General features: G+C 57.1%; 1 protein-coding gene across 7 annotated transcripts in view; it reads right to left on the minus strand.

Annotated features, from left to right (window-relative positions):
- Positions 1 to 4,216: 4,216 nt before the first annotated feature.
- The window catches only part of SCNN1B (sodium channel epithelial 1 subunit beta), a 56,775-nt gene continuing 46,912 nt past the window's right edge, over positions 4,217 to 14,079 (minus strand). For 5 of the 7 annotated variants that reach the window (XM_014864743.3, XM_070484685.1, XM_014864744.3 and 2 more), the window contains 9 exons: positions 13,811 to 13,914; positions 11,862 to 12,025; positions 11,426 to 11,533; positions 9,000 to 9,117; positions 7,825 to 7,900; positions 7,669 to 7,726; positions 6,919 to 6,980; positions 5,635 to 5,710; positions 4,217 to 5,368 (listed from right to left, as the gene is read on the minus strand). In XM_014864743.3, the coding sequence (XP_014720229.1) occupies positions 4,988 to 5,368; positions 5,635 to 5,710; positions 6,919 to 6,980; positions 7,669 to 7,726; positions 7,825 to 7,900; positions 9,000 to 9,117; positions 11,426 to 11,533; positions 11,862 to 12,025; positions 13,811 to 13,914 (1,147 nt within the window). In that variant the 3' untranslated portion in view covers positions 4,217 to 4,987. Of the gene's footprint in view, positions 5,369 to 5,634; positions 6,805 to 6,918; positions 6,981 to 7,328; positions 7,727 to 7,824; positions 7,901 to 8,999; positions 9,118 to 11,425; positions 11,534 to 11,861; positions 12,026 to 13,810; positions 13,915 to 14,079 lie in introns of those variants that run through there. The other 2 variants (XR_011494225.1, XR_011494224.1) reach the window with 2 other exon arrangements.

The following is a 14,079-nucleotide window of genomic DNA, read 5'->3' on the forward strand; positions in this document are numbered from 1 at the left end:
GGCTGTTTTCATCCTTCTTGCTTCAGTGAGCGTCTGTCCTTCCCATGTGCCGTGCTGTTCACACTGGGGACGCGGCGGGAAGAAAGCCGGCAGTGGGAAAAGGAGGGAGGGAGAATCAGCAGATAAACCAAGAGGAGATGGTGTCAGACGTTAGTGCGAGGGACAAAGAGGGCGTCAGGGTGGAAGGCGGCTGGGATAAGGTGGGGGGGCAACCCCGAGACCTGAAGGATGAGAGACACGTGTGCTAAAGAGCTCTGGGAGGAGCATTCTGGTGGAGGGAAGAGCTCAGGCCAGACCCTGCGGTCCGTGGTCAGCAGCGTGGAAGCAGGCGTAGGAAATAAGGTCAGAGAGGAAGGGGGCCAGAGCCTCGAGGTCCTGTAGCCAAAGGAACAACTTGGGCTTTTCCTTTTTCGTTTTTTAAAACTCACAGGATGATGTGGATTCTGTCAGGTTTTTTGCCAATATCTTCTGTATCTGTTAAGATTGTATTTGGCTACAAGTAACAGAATAACGTAATTTGAGTGACTTAAACAAATAGGAGTTGATTTTTCTCAGTAACAAGAAGTCACATGGTGGCGGCTATGGGCACTGATTTAGTGGTTGGGCGGCCAGGACAGGGACCAGCCCCGCTGTGGTCTTGACCTTTCTTTCCCCCAGGCTGGATGCCTCATCCTCGCAGGGCGACTCCTGCAGCTGCAGGTGTGGCATCCGTGTCCAGGGAGGAAGAAACCAGAGAGGGTGCGGCCGAGCGGCAATCCTGACCCTTCCACAGGGGGAGGCAAAGGCCTTCCCAGAAGCCCCCGCCAACTTGCTCCTAGGCCTCACTGGCCATTTCTGGTCCCCAGGCATCCCCCACCTGCAAGGGAGGCTGGGAACGAAGGGAACAGGACTGCTTCTGCCAGCCTCGGTGCTGCTGCCCTTTGGGCTGGAGAGCTGTTGTTCTGAGGCTGTCCTGTGCGTCGTAGGATGGTCAGCAGCATCGCTGGCCCCTCCCTGCTGGATGCCCGTGCTCCTCCTCTAGTTGTGACCGCCAAGAATGTCTCCAGATGTGGCCCAGGGGCCATGTCACCTCCAGGAGAGAAACCCTGGCTTAGACAGTCAGGATTGGTTGCCTGGGCTGGGCTTGCTGCTGCCCTGAACAGATGGGGCTTCTGTAGTCCTTTATGGGAGCTGAGCACGCACTGTGTTCCAGGACGGGCAAGCTTGACTTGTCTCTCCCCCACGCCTCATGTGAGCCTCGGGAGGCAGGGAGTATTGTCCATCTTACACAAGGAACAGAGGTGTGGAGACGGTTAGGAGTTCCCCAGAGTCACTCAGCTGCCACGTGCCAGGCCTGGGGTTCGGAGTGAGCCTGGCGACTGTGCGCCTGCATCCTGACTGTTGGATGGGAGGCATGCAGCGTGACACCGACTCCCAGCGGGTCAGCCTGCTTGTGACTGCCCTCCGGAGCAGCAGCCCCCCAGCCCAGCCTTTCGTGAACCAGCCCCCCAGCTGCCAGGGCAAGTGTCCCACTGGGTCTGTCGTCCAGGGGTTCCCACACATTCTGTCCTCACATCCTTGGAACCAGTTTTGCTGGCCCGGAAAGAGCATCAGCTGAGAACCCACACAAAGAAAAATATTTTGGTTTCTCATGTGGTGCATCACCAACTGTCCCTGGCAGGGGCTGAGCCCAGCTCCTGCTCCAGAGAAATGAGAGCTGGAAACCTGGAAGGTGAGACGTGCCACTGGGAAGTGGAAAGCTCTTCGGGGTGACCTTTGGGCCAGTGTCCACGAGAGCCATAGGTGTTGAGGGGACAGGCTTGGGCTTAACTCCCAGCTTTGCACCTCCCAGCTGTGTGACCTTGGGAATGTCACTTCACCTCTCTGAGCCTCATTTCCTAATCTGAAACATGGGGGTCATAATGGCACCTAACCATAGGGTTATTTGAAGAGCCAGGGAGACAGAGCAAGGCAACAGCATGTCCTTAGTGCCTGATAAACGTGAATTTCCTAGTCCTCCAGTATCTATAACCTGCCTCCCCTCTGGGGTAGAGGTGGGAATTCAGAATGCCATTTTCTGGGGAATTCGAGCCCTGCCAGCCTCATTTTTGAGTCCTCAACAGCTCTGAAGTTCCCAGTGTAGGAACAGAGCAGCACTTGTCTCTTCCAGACCTGGAGAAATGGAGGAAATGCCCCTCTGTCTGACTCAGAGCCTGCTTTCAGAGATGGGGCCATTGTCCATCTTCACTTTGGGCCTGAGCACTGCCCTGAGAGCAGGGATGACAGCTGACGCCCACTGTCACCTGGCCCCGTCTCATGCACCTACAGGCAGCTCTAGGGCAGGGAGCGCCCTTCTCGCTCCTGCTGCAAAGTGTCTCTGAACAGAACCTCTCGCAGTTCAGGATGAGCACGTGGCCCAGGAGGATCAATGAGCCCCATTCTTGGGGCTTTTGCTGGGACACTCTGAAGGAGGAGCTTTCTTCCCACTGTGGTTGCTGAGCTGAGGGAATGGAGCCTGGCACAGTGAGGGGAAGAGCAGCACATGGAGAGAACCAATTTGAGAGGGACATCAACACAGAAGAAAGTAAAGCCAGTAGCTAGAGAAATCACCAGATCTAGGTGAACCCCTGGATACAGCCATGCCTGAAATCCCTGTACTTTTATTACAAGAACCAATTAATTCCCTTTTTTTAGTTTAAGTCAGTTCAAGTTAACTTTGGTCAATGAGCTGGCAAAAGGAGACAGATAACAATTTGCTCTGCCTGCCCCATGGCATCAGATGAGACAATAAATATGAAAGCCCCAGGCTCCTGTAAGGCACTGGTGTTCTTATGACCACTGGCAGCAAGAGGATGAGTCTAGAGTCTCATCTTTGTCACTTACTATGATAGTGATCTTGGGTACCTTATTTCACCTCTCCAAGTCTCAATTTACTTACCTGTAAAATGAGATGATAATATTTCTCAGTGGTTATGAGAATTAAATGCAGTAAGATTATAAAGTACATGGCCTGGTGCCTAGCATGTGGTCGGTGTTTGATACAATGTAGCCATTGTTTAATAAGAACAATAAATGGTCATCTGTGTGGTGACAACCACCGCTAATAATAAAGTTGTCGTCATCATGGTAAATATGGTAACCGCCAGGAACGTGACTCCAGCCTGTAGCCTTGCCGGCCCTGAGCAGGGAGACCTGGCTCCCCAGGCTTTCCCCACTCACTCCCAAGCGTGCTCCCTGCGGCTGGCTGGAGTGGCACCAGGTCCGTGGCACCTCCTTCCTCCACAGGTGCCACCGTGGGCACTTGATGGGGGGCAGCTGGTCTGCCTTCCGGCCAGTAAGCCAGGTGTTCCAGAACAGCAGGGCTGTGAAGCCCGAGTGCCTTCACCTCCGCGTCCGGCAGGTGACAGCAGGGCCCATTCCTCTTTGGTGACAGCTCCCTGATCTCTCTTTGGGGAATCATTAGTGTTGCCATATTTAGCAACTAAAAATACAGAATGCTCAGTTAAATTTGAATTTCAGAAAAACTAATGATTTATTAGTATAATAGGTCCCCAAATATTACACGGACATACTTCTACTAAAAAATAAATGTATTGTTTATCTGAAGTTCCTATTTAACTTGGTGGCCTGTATTTTATCTGGCACCCCTAGATGCCATGTCCCCACCACCCTGGGAACACATGATTCTGCTGGCAGCCACCTGGCCTCAGGGATGGGCAGGGTCTGACCAATCGGAGCAGCCCCCCAGCTGGTCACACTGATTGGTTCAGAGACAGCATGTGACCCAATCAGTGACCAATGGGAATGAGCCTGGGAACTTGGGGGATAATTAGGACAGAGAGGCTCGCCCCTAGCTGTTTGCTGAGCTGGAGAGGTGTGAGTCTGGTGTTGCCCATGGCCTTTCTTTTTTTTTTTTTTTTAGGAAGATTAGCTCTGAGCTAACTATCAGTCCTCCTCTTTTTGCTGAGGAAGCCTGGCCCTGAGCTAACATCTGTGCCCATCTTCCTCTACTTTATATGTGGGATGCCTACCACATGGTGTGCCAAGCGGCGCCATGTCCGCACCTGGGTTCCGAACCGGTGAACCCTGGGCCACCGAGAAGCGGAATGTGCGAACTTAACCGCTGCGCCACCAGGCCGGCCCCCGCCCATGGCCTTTTTTGCTGCACTGTAAGGAGAGCCTGCCTGGGAAAGCAGAGAGAGACAGGGGGCCTGACCTGAATTTTTCCTTCCCTCCCTCCTTCTTTCTCTCCTTCTCTCTCTGTTCTTATAACCCAAAGAACTAAGTTGGGTGGCACTGAGAAAGTCATAAGGCCACTGCTTCAGGGACAACTTGAAAGGACTTTAACAACCACCTGCTTGGGGGCCTTTCCCCTCAAGGCAGTACGGATGCCCTTCCACCCCAGAGATGCTTCAGGGTGCTCCAGCCTGAAGTTGGACCGAGAACCAAGCTCAACTTGGTGTCTTCTAGTTTTATTTTCTAGAACAAAACATGTGCCACCTGGCAGCCCTGCCCCACACCTGGTGCTCATCCTGCCTCCACAACCGCTGCCCTCACCACAGCCATTCACAGAGGTCAGCCGAGGCCAGGGAGGAAAGGACTGCTGATTCTGGCGACAGACAGCCCGGCGTGCCCATCTGTTCACCTCTGGAGAAGATGGTGACTGGCATTGGGAGGGAAGTGGCCTGCCACCAGGGGTGGGTGTTCTAGGGTCTCTGGGGCCTGGCTGGGGACATCCCAGGCCAAAGATCAGGACAGGTTGGGGGTGTGGGCAGGAACCAAATGAGCACACAGTGCCCGCATCTGTACCAGCACGGTGACCCTATGGAGCTCTCGGCCTGGGACTGGCTGGGAGATGCTGGTCTCCCTTTAGAGGGACACAGACTCTGGCCTTGGACACCTATTGTCCCAGCCCTTTGGAGAGGGCACCATAAAATGAGGCCTTAGGCAATGATCTTGCTTCTCAGGTCTGAGTTCTTTGGCCACCCGGGGTGGGCAGGAACAGGGTCTAGATGGCATCGCCCTCATTGTCAGACTCCACGACGTCCAGTGGCTGCAGGCGCAGGGAGTCATAATTGGGAGGTGGGGTGCCCGGGATGGGCACAGGCTGCTCATCAGGGTAGGTCCCGGTGGTGGGGCTGTGGCTGATCACGTCAGGCTGGAAGCCAAAGTTGGTGTGGGCCTCCACCAGCTCAGCCACGGTGGGCGGCGGGCTGGCATAGTGAGCCTGGGCCCGCCTCCGCTGCAGGCTCTTGGAGAAGGCCACCAGCTTGATGACAGTGATCCACACAAAGTCGATGATGATCTCTCCAAACTCAATGAGGCACAGCACCGAGCCCCCCATCCAGAAGCCAAACTGGCCACCCAGATTTGAGAGCAGCCAGACAATCTGTGGGGAGCAGGGGGCTGAGGGCCTGGCAGGAGCGGGGGTCAGGCCGCAGTTCCTGCCTCGAGCCCAGCCTCACACGCTCCCGTGTGGTGGGTTGTTAGCTGGGAGGGGGGGAAGGGTGACTATCTCGGCCCAGGGAAACCATTTGGGACTGCTTTAGGGATTTTCCTAATTCCTCTGTTGGGCTTGGGAACCCCCCCCCCCCCAGAGTGCAGGGCAGAGGGGTGGCAGGGCCAGGCTGGGGCGTCAGAAGCCGCCAAACTCACATTATTGGCCGCTGATTCCTCAATGGTGCGATAGTTGAATTCTTGGAAGTAGATGTTGAGCTTGACAATTCCCTTCCTGCAGGAGGCAGCAAGAAGGGCTGGTGACCTCTCCCCGAGACACACACACACACACACGCGGGAAAGGCTGCCAAGGGGCCGCCCCAGCCCTCCTCTCGCTCAAGCTTCTCACATGCCCACACCCAGGAGTGGTGAGGTCCAAGCAAGAGCCAATAGTGCTGCCCTTCCCAGCCCCTCTGAGCCCTGAGGCCACAAAGGGCATCTCTGTCCAGCACCCATCCTGTGGGCCCCTTTCTGAACCAGCTTCCTAAAGGATACTCCGGCCAAGACAGCCCCAAGGATCCGCTGAGCTCCTCTCTCCCACCCCCGGGGTGGCCAGCCCATACACAGTAGATGCTGCAGAGAGTCCTAAGCCCTGCTCCCCTGTCAGGGGCCCTGGGGCAGAGAAGCGTGGCTGAATGGGCTTCCCCCTTACACCTGATGGTCCTCAGAAAGGCTATGCTGTCTCCCACCTCCAGAAGCCTGGACATCTCTGTCTCTTCTTATTTGTCTGAACAGTTCCTATTCTTCCTCAGAGGATTAGCTCAAGTGCCACCTCCCTATACAGACCTCCCTTGTCTCGCAGGCAGACAGAGGCTCCTTCTTTGCCGTGCTTCCCCAGGAGGGTCTTGTACAGACTCTCATCACCATAAGCCCTATTTGCAGATCTCTGTTCTCTAGCCTCGAGCTTCCTGATAATACGGACTTTGTGTCTTTCTTGTGCTCAATGCATGTTTGTGTTGAATGGATGGAGGCTAGGTGAGTGGAAGAATGGAAGGATGGATAATGGAGGGATAAATGGATGGATCAGTGGATGGATGGGTGGGTGGGTGGGTGGATGGATGGATGGGTGAGTAGATAGATGGATGATTGGAAGATGGGAAGGATGAAGGATGGATGGATGGGTGGGTGGATGGGTGGATGAGTGAGTGGATAGATAGATGGGTGGAAGAATGGAAGGATGAGTGATGGGTGGATGGATGAGTGGATAGGTGGATGAACAGGTGACAGATGGAGGAACCGGCTCTCCTTTAGGAAGTGGTAGACTCTGAGTCCCCTTGGCTGGCCTCTCTGTCACTGCCAGTGCTTCCTCCTCCAGGCTTGCTCCTGGATCTGACCAATATGAGAAGGTGTCTGAGTAGCTGCCCTATGTCCAAACCCCTCCCCTGAGGCTCTGGTTCCTCCCCTCTTCTGCCTTCCCCAACCCTGCCCAGACTCCAGGCTCACCTGCTCAAGGTGATATTAGTGCTTTGGTCCCGCTCCTGAGACAAGACATGCAAAATCCAGTCCTGGAAACCAAGAAGGCAGCTGAGAAAAATGGTGCCTGCAGCATTCCCTCCCAATCATGCGCCCTGCTACCTCTGGGAGGCAGACCACAGCCCTGTATCTTCCTGAAGCCCCCTGGGGACCATGTGTTGGCACGGGGAGGAGGAGGAAGGTAATGGTGCACGCTGTGGCTGCTGCTGGGGGAGAAGGCACTCAGGGCTCCGGACTCTTCGCCTAGAGGCCCAGCCGTCCCATGCCAGCTCTTTCCCTTCCCTGGCCTTGGCATCTGCTGCTCTCTCTGCCCGCATCCTCCCTCCCCAGCCCACCCAGGCTGGTGCAGCCCCATCCTCCGGTTTTAACTCAAATGTCACCTTTTTAGGGAGGCTTTCCCTGACCACCCCCTCTAACGTGGTTTCCCTGGTGACTCTCTCATCATCCGGTTTACTTCCTACACAGGCGTCATCACACTTTGCAATGGTCTTATTTCTGTGGATTGTCGTCTCTCCCAGGAGAATGTAAGCTCCGTAAAGGCAAAGGACTGTCTGTCTCGTTCACAGATGGGCCCGCACAGTGCCTGCGGGACACTGGTGGAAGGAAGCAGGGAGGGAGCGAGCACCTTCTCCAAAGTTCCAAAAGGCCTGCAGGCCTAGGCCCACACCTGCCCCTAGCCCGGGACGGGCGGCCAGGAGCTCGGCCGCCCCACCGTCTCACCTCGGAGGCCTCGGAGGGCCACTCAGCCATGGAGATGGTCATCTTGTACTGGGTGTCACTGGAAGAGAGAAGGCAGCCCTGTGACTGTCCCCGCCAGCACCACCCCGGCACGCCCCGCCCCCACCACGCCCGCCCTGGTCTCCGGGCCACACTCACTTGCAGGACTCCTTGCACAAGTTGATGCAGGTCTCCCTCTGGGCCACGTTTATGCGCAGGTCTGAGTAGCAATAGGCTGAGCAGGAGGGGGAGGGGCAAGAGACTTTGAGCAGGGGGTTTCTGGGTGCTTTCCTCCTGCTTTGAGCCTCTGGCACCCTCTGCCCTCCGGGCCCTGGGCCACCTAGGCCTGTGGTTAGGTTGGGTAGGGGAATTATCTCAGTGCAAACTCTCCTGTCATGGGAATCGTCCCTCCCCGCCAACTCCAGTCACTGTGCCTGGCCTGGCCTGGAGGAGCCTCTCCCCAGACACCCCAGACTCAGCCCAGCAGGATCAGGCAGCCTTCCCTCCGCCTGTCGTCCCCGTTCCTGGCCGGGGATGGGGTGAAGGGGTCATGTCGAAGGGATGGGTGGGTGGAAGAGAGAATGTATTCCCCTCTTGTCTACACATTTTGTTGGTTGTAAGAAGCAGTGGGACTCTCTGTGCCGCCCACACCCATCGGTGTTTGGACTCCAGGCCCCCAGGGCTCCAGGCCTGGACCCCACCTCATGTGAGCCCAGCAGGGGCTCCTCCTCCTGTGGCTTCAGGTCTCAAGCCCTTGGAGGCCACTTCACTCTTCCTTCCCATCCCAGCGCCTCACAGAGAGACCTGGTGAGCCCACACAGACACAGACACACATGCTGAGGCTAATACATGTGGTCTTGTGTGTGCATGCACACACGTGCACACAAACCAATGTGCACAAATGCAGATACTGGAAGCAATCCATGTCTGTGCATAAACATATGTGCAGACACTCATGGCAGTCCAGAGTGTTCTTGTGTATCGAGACACAAACCCCAAATGCCCTTTCACCTGTGCACGTGAAAACATAAATGCATGCACACGTGTGCATTCGTCAGCAGCCACACACCCAGGTTCACACGTGTGCAGGCATCTACGTGGCACGTAGACACGTGCCCAGGAGGACAAATTCACTCCTGCACATTTCAAGTGTGCACTTCATGGACTGGAGGAATGGAGGGGGATCTGGAGGGAGGGACTGTGGACGGCGGACGGCGGAGGGGCAGGCGTGGGCACACCCCCAGGCCCTGCTGAGGGCGTGGAGCTCTGTGGTCAGAGCCTCCGTGGGCAGTGGCACAGCTGGCTCGGGCGCCTATGCCTGGGGCTCCACTCACCCCAGTCTGGGAAGTCCTGGTTGTTGCAGTATTTCTCCCCACGAGGCAGCGGGTACAGGTAGTGGCCACAGCTGCAGTTACGGATCATGTGGTCTTGGAAGCAGGAGTGGATACAGGCCTGGCGGGGCAGGACACAGACATGACTGGTGATGGGGCCCAGGGAAGTTCAGATCCAGCCCAAGGGAGAAGGGTGCCAGGGGAGGTGTCCCTCTGGCTGGGAAGTGATGAAAGCAGCCAAGCTGAGCCTACTGACCCCACAGTAAGATGTGACTGTCCTTCCCTGTCCCTGGCCCCCGCAGAGGGACTCAGGCCAGACCTCAGCACCCCAGCTCTCTGAGGATGGCCCCCACCACCTTTCAGAGTTGGGGCCTCACAGGGGACATGGGGAGGGAGGGCTTATTCCAAGTACTAAAGCAAACACTGAGAGAGCTCCTGTTACAAGGCTGCAGCCACCTTCCGAGCCCTTTTCATAGAAGGACCCAGAAGGTCAGTCTTGAGGCAGACAGACAGGTCTGCTCTATGTTCCTTCTTCCTGGAGGGAAACGCTCAGGGAAAGCAAGGAGAAGGACCATCTTTGAACGCTCAGAGCTGATGGATGAGGAAGTGAGCTGCGCTGGTTGGCGGAATGTCCCCTGGTTGTGGGGAGGGGAGAAGAGTGGCCTCAGGTCCCCTCAGGGATGTGATGAAATGTGACGGCTGTCTACTCATACTGGGGTTGAGGTCATTCTGACCTGGTTTCAGTCCACTCGGGAGTGAGCCCCAGGCCAGTGTGTCCCAGGCCAGTCATTAACCTCTGAGCCTCAGTTTCCTCATGTTGTACATGTGCGGTGAGGTCAGGAGGTTCAGCTGGCAGGTGGCGCTCAGCAAGCACTCGGAGAATGGAAGCGGCTGTTGCTCAGGTGTCTTCGCCTGTCCAGTTTCCTAAGTCCCGACATGGGGGGGCTCCTCGCTCCAGCCCCTGCCTGCTCCCTCCACTTCCCTGGGCCCTGCCTCACCCAGCCCGGCCAGGGCTCTGGTGGCCTCTCTCCAGCTCCTCCCGCCTGCTGCTTCCCTGGCTACCATGTCTGGTCCTCCTGTTCTCCCTGACAAGCCCCTGGGCTCCCTGCAGCCGGCAGATGAGATGGCCCAGCCGGGAGCACAGCTCTGGGGCGGGGCGGGGGCACAGACGAGGAGCCCTGACTGTGGGCCAGCGTCCTACGTCCTTCCAGACCTCCTTATCTCTCCCGGAAGGTAGCAGTCCTCTCCAGGCCCCAAGTCTGAGCCCGGGGATGGGGCAGGACCTGGTCGGACAGAGCGCCTGACCAGGCCTGGGTCTTTGCCAAGGTCTCTGGCCAGAGTGGCTACTGCACTGGATGAGGCAAAATTGAGGTTTTTCCAGAATGAGGTCCGTACGGCTGGGGCCGGAGGCCTCTGCGGCCCCGTTCTCCATGCTCCCCACTGCCCTGTGCTGCCTTGACCGTCTGTCTAGCCCTCCAGAGACTCGGAAGATTCCCCGAGTTCTCCATTGCAGGCAGAAGCCCCTCCAGACCAAACCAGCCGGGTCAGACGTGGGGTGGACGGGGTCAGCCGGACAGGGTGGGCGGGCGGGGGCCCACGGAGGAAGGTGGATTTCCTGTGACTAAGGCAAAGGGACAACCATGCCACACGTGGGGCTCTCAGCCACGGAGAGGGGCACTGGGCTGCCCCTTGTCGTGCCATACTTTCCTCATTGCCAAGGCAGACTGGGCTGGCACAGCAAGCATCAGCGAGTGGTCATTTTGTACCTTTTGCAAGGATTCAGACTGTCCTCTCCACTGGGGCCGGGGCCGGGGACAGGCTTCCCGGGCTAACCCTGGAGATCAGGATGAGAGGGAAGCCCCCCAGCTGCAGCTAGAGGGATGGAGGCCAGACACAAGAGGGGCGTCTCAGGAATCTTAATGAGGGCTTCAGCCTGGGGCTGTAAATCCCGACTTCCTCATTCCTAATAACAGTGGCCACATCTCGGGGGTGTTGTAAGAATTAAATGAGTCAACATATGTGAAGCACTTGGAACAGTGCCTCCCTAGCCCCTGATAAGCCTGCTATTATTAGTATATTAATAAATGCTAACAATAATTAATAATTAGTGTATTATTACCCCGTTGGGGGTACTGAAAGGATCAAATGATAATGTAAAACAAGCAAGCCCTTAGCTCAGCATCTCACACACACCAGGGTCCTTTTTGAGGGACCCCTGAGTGAGACCCTATAATCCTGGGCATGCCCAAGGGCACACCTGCTGAGTGGGAACCCAGGGGCCCGACTGGCTCTATAGCCCCGAGGACACCCTGGGGTCACAAAACTCCAGCAAAGCTGGCCTTGCGGGGACCAGCTCTCCCAGAGACCTGAGGCCTCGGTCAGGGCGATATGGACAGGCCAAGGTCACGAGGCCTGCCCCGTCTTCCCACCTGGATGGAGTAGGTGGTGTTGTGGTCGCTGTAGAGGTTTGGGATGGGGACGTCAGAGCCGTTCTTGGTGCACCGGCTGTAGGGCTCGCCCTTCCGCTCCAGCCTGTCCTGCATCCAGAAAGGTTGCTCGTGGGGGCCATGGTCACCCTAGGAAGCCCCCTCTGGACCCCTGTACCATCAAGCATGTGGGTCTAGGGGATGCTGAAGGGGGCTGGAGAGCCATAGGCCCCAGCAGGCGCCCGAGGGGGCTCATCCTCCACAGAGCATGGCTGCCCTGGCGGGTTCCAGCCAGAAGGCGAGGCAGCAGTGGACCTCGAGGGAGGGCCTGGGCTTGGGGAGGCCTGGATCCCTTCTTCTCAGGCCGTGGGAGGTTGGTCCTGGGCAGGTGGGCTTCCACCCTCAGTCCCCCATTGCTGCCCTTGGGCTGCGGCCATACCACCAGCACCCCGATGGACGTCTCTGTCCCCGACATGGCGTAGATGCCTTCTTCTTTGATGAAGGGGTACGACCTCTGCTCATGAAGCAACAGCCGGGCGCCGGCTGTGGACGTGAGGAAGGGCACGTAGTCCTCCTGGCCTATGTCCAGGATCAGCTTCAGGCCTGCAGGGAAAGTGGGGCCGAGGGCTGCCTGAACTCACTCCCTGAGGCTGAGGGGAGACCCCCACCCACTTGTCCAAGCCCCCTCTAGCCAAGGGCAGCTCCAGCTTTGCAAAAATCCAGACTTCTTACCTTCTCCAAGGCCCCCACCCCAGTCCAAGCCACCACTGTCTGACTTGGGCTCCTCTCCCCGCCATTCCCCCCCCATAATCTCTTTTCCACATGGCGGGAAGATCTAGGGCACAGCACGGCACGGCCCCACCTCAGACCACAACGGTCTCCATTCTCTCTGTTCAGTCCCTCTTGGCTTCCATGCCCTTTTCTGCTGCTGGGCCTTCACAAATGCTATTCCCTCGAGAATGCTGTTCCCTCACTCCGGAATGCTGTCCCTGCCCTCACCATTCATCTAGAAATTCCTGCTCTTCTTTCAGATCTTGGCCCAAGTGTCACTTCCTCCAGAAGCCTTCCCTCACTACCTGGACTAGGCCTCAGGGTCTTTGTTATATGCTCTCCTAGCTCTGAAACTTTCCTTCCAAGTACCTGCCCCACTCACGCGACTCTTCGTTTATTGTCTGTCTTCCTTCCCTACTTGACTGTCCCCTTATTGAGGGCAGAGACCACATATGCACCACAGGACTGTGCTAGGTGGTAGGACAATAAGGCTAGCATTTATTGAGCACTTGCTGCATGCTGAGTGCAAGACCAAACGCTTTATTGTACGTGATATCACTGGTGCTCACAAGAGCAGAGGTACTGTTATTATCCCCATTTTACAGATGAGGAAACCGAGGCACAGAGAGGCGAAGGGACTTATTTGAAGTCACCCAGCGAGGAAGTGGAGTTGCTGGGTTCTAAGGCAGACAGCAGGCTCCCGGATCTTAATCACGCACGCACTGCTGTAGCACCTGAGATACACAGTATTTTCAGCAGCACAGGGTACGGCGCGAGGGGTCAGCCCCCCGTCCCCTGGACCAGCAGCCCTGACAGTCACTGAATGACAGCCCACCTCATGGTGGCCGGGAGGTCAGAACCTGAGTGGGGAGGATTTGCTCCCGCCTATCCTGGCACACAGCCAGAAAGCACAACCACCCTGAGTCCACCAGGCTCTCCCCTGGGACAGGCTGACACGGCGCCTCTGTCATCACCACCTCCCACTTCCCTGCTGCTGTTTGCTCCTTGGCCCTCTCTCTGTCTCTCTCAAGAAGTGCACAGCAACGAGGCTGAGGAAGGACTCTGCCCCACGTTCCCTGTGTGATCTTGGGCGAGTTCTGCACAACTCCTCAGAGAATCCGGCACGGATGGAGTATCAACCAGACAGGCACTGTGTTAAGAGGTTTCCCTGCGTTACGTCTCAATGACTCAGCGAGCCGTACGCTGGCTGCTAGGTTCCTAGAGACTATCTTCGCGTGGGGAAATCAAGGCTTGGAGAAGCTGGGCCTGGACTCAGGCTTGCGCAGACGGTAAATGGTGGAGCTTGGCTTGCACCCGGGCAAGAGCTTGAGCTCTCAGCCACTGCGCTGTCCTGCTTCGGAAGCCTCGCTTTGCTCGTCAGCAGACTGGAAGCAGCAGTCGCTGCCCCAGGGATTCCCGAGTGGCGGGTGAGGGATGGCTGACAGGGCACTGCCCGGCCTCCCCTCGCCCGGCAGAGGCTCAAGCACGGCCACTGCTCCCGCGCCGGCCTCGGCTAAGCCAGCTCCTGCCCTCAACGGCCCATGGTGATTTGGTCTTTGATTTGATTTGATGTGGTGGGTTCTTCAAAGCCCTGGCCCCAGGAGGAACAAGACTTACCGAACTCAGCTCCGGGGTTGGATGAAGGGAGGGCCTTCTCCGTCATGCCCCAGTTGAAGATGTGACAGTTGCCATAATCAGGGTGGAAGATGGACGTGAAGTTCCTAAAAGAAACACCACCAGCTGGAGGGCAGGGCACACCCCAGCCGCTGCCTCCCCTGATCGTCCACTGTCCAGGGCTCGTGGCAGAGTGGAGCTGCTCAGAGAGGCTCAGGAAGGGAGAGGCGAGCAACAGGTCGTTCCGTCCATCCCCCTGCCTCTGTGAGAGG

The sequence above is a fragment of the Equus asinus genome, chromosome 14 (assembly GCF_041296235.1).
Source record: "Equus asinus isolate D_3611 breed Donkey chromosome 14, EquAss-T2T_v2, whole genome shotgun sequence".
Classification (NCBI taxonomy): domain Eukaryota; kingdom Metazoa; phylum Chordata; class Mammalia; order Perissodactyla; family Equidae; genus Equus; species Equus asinus.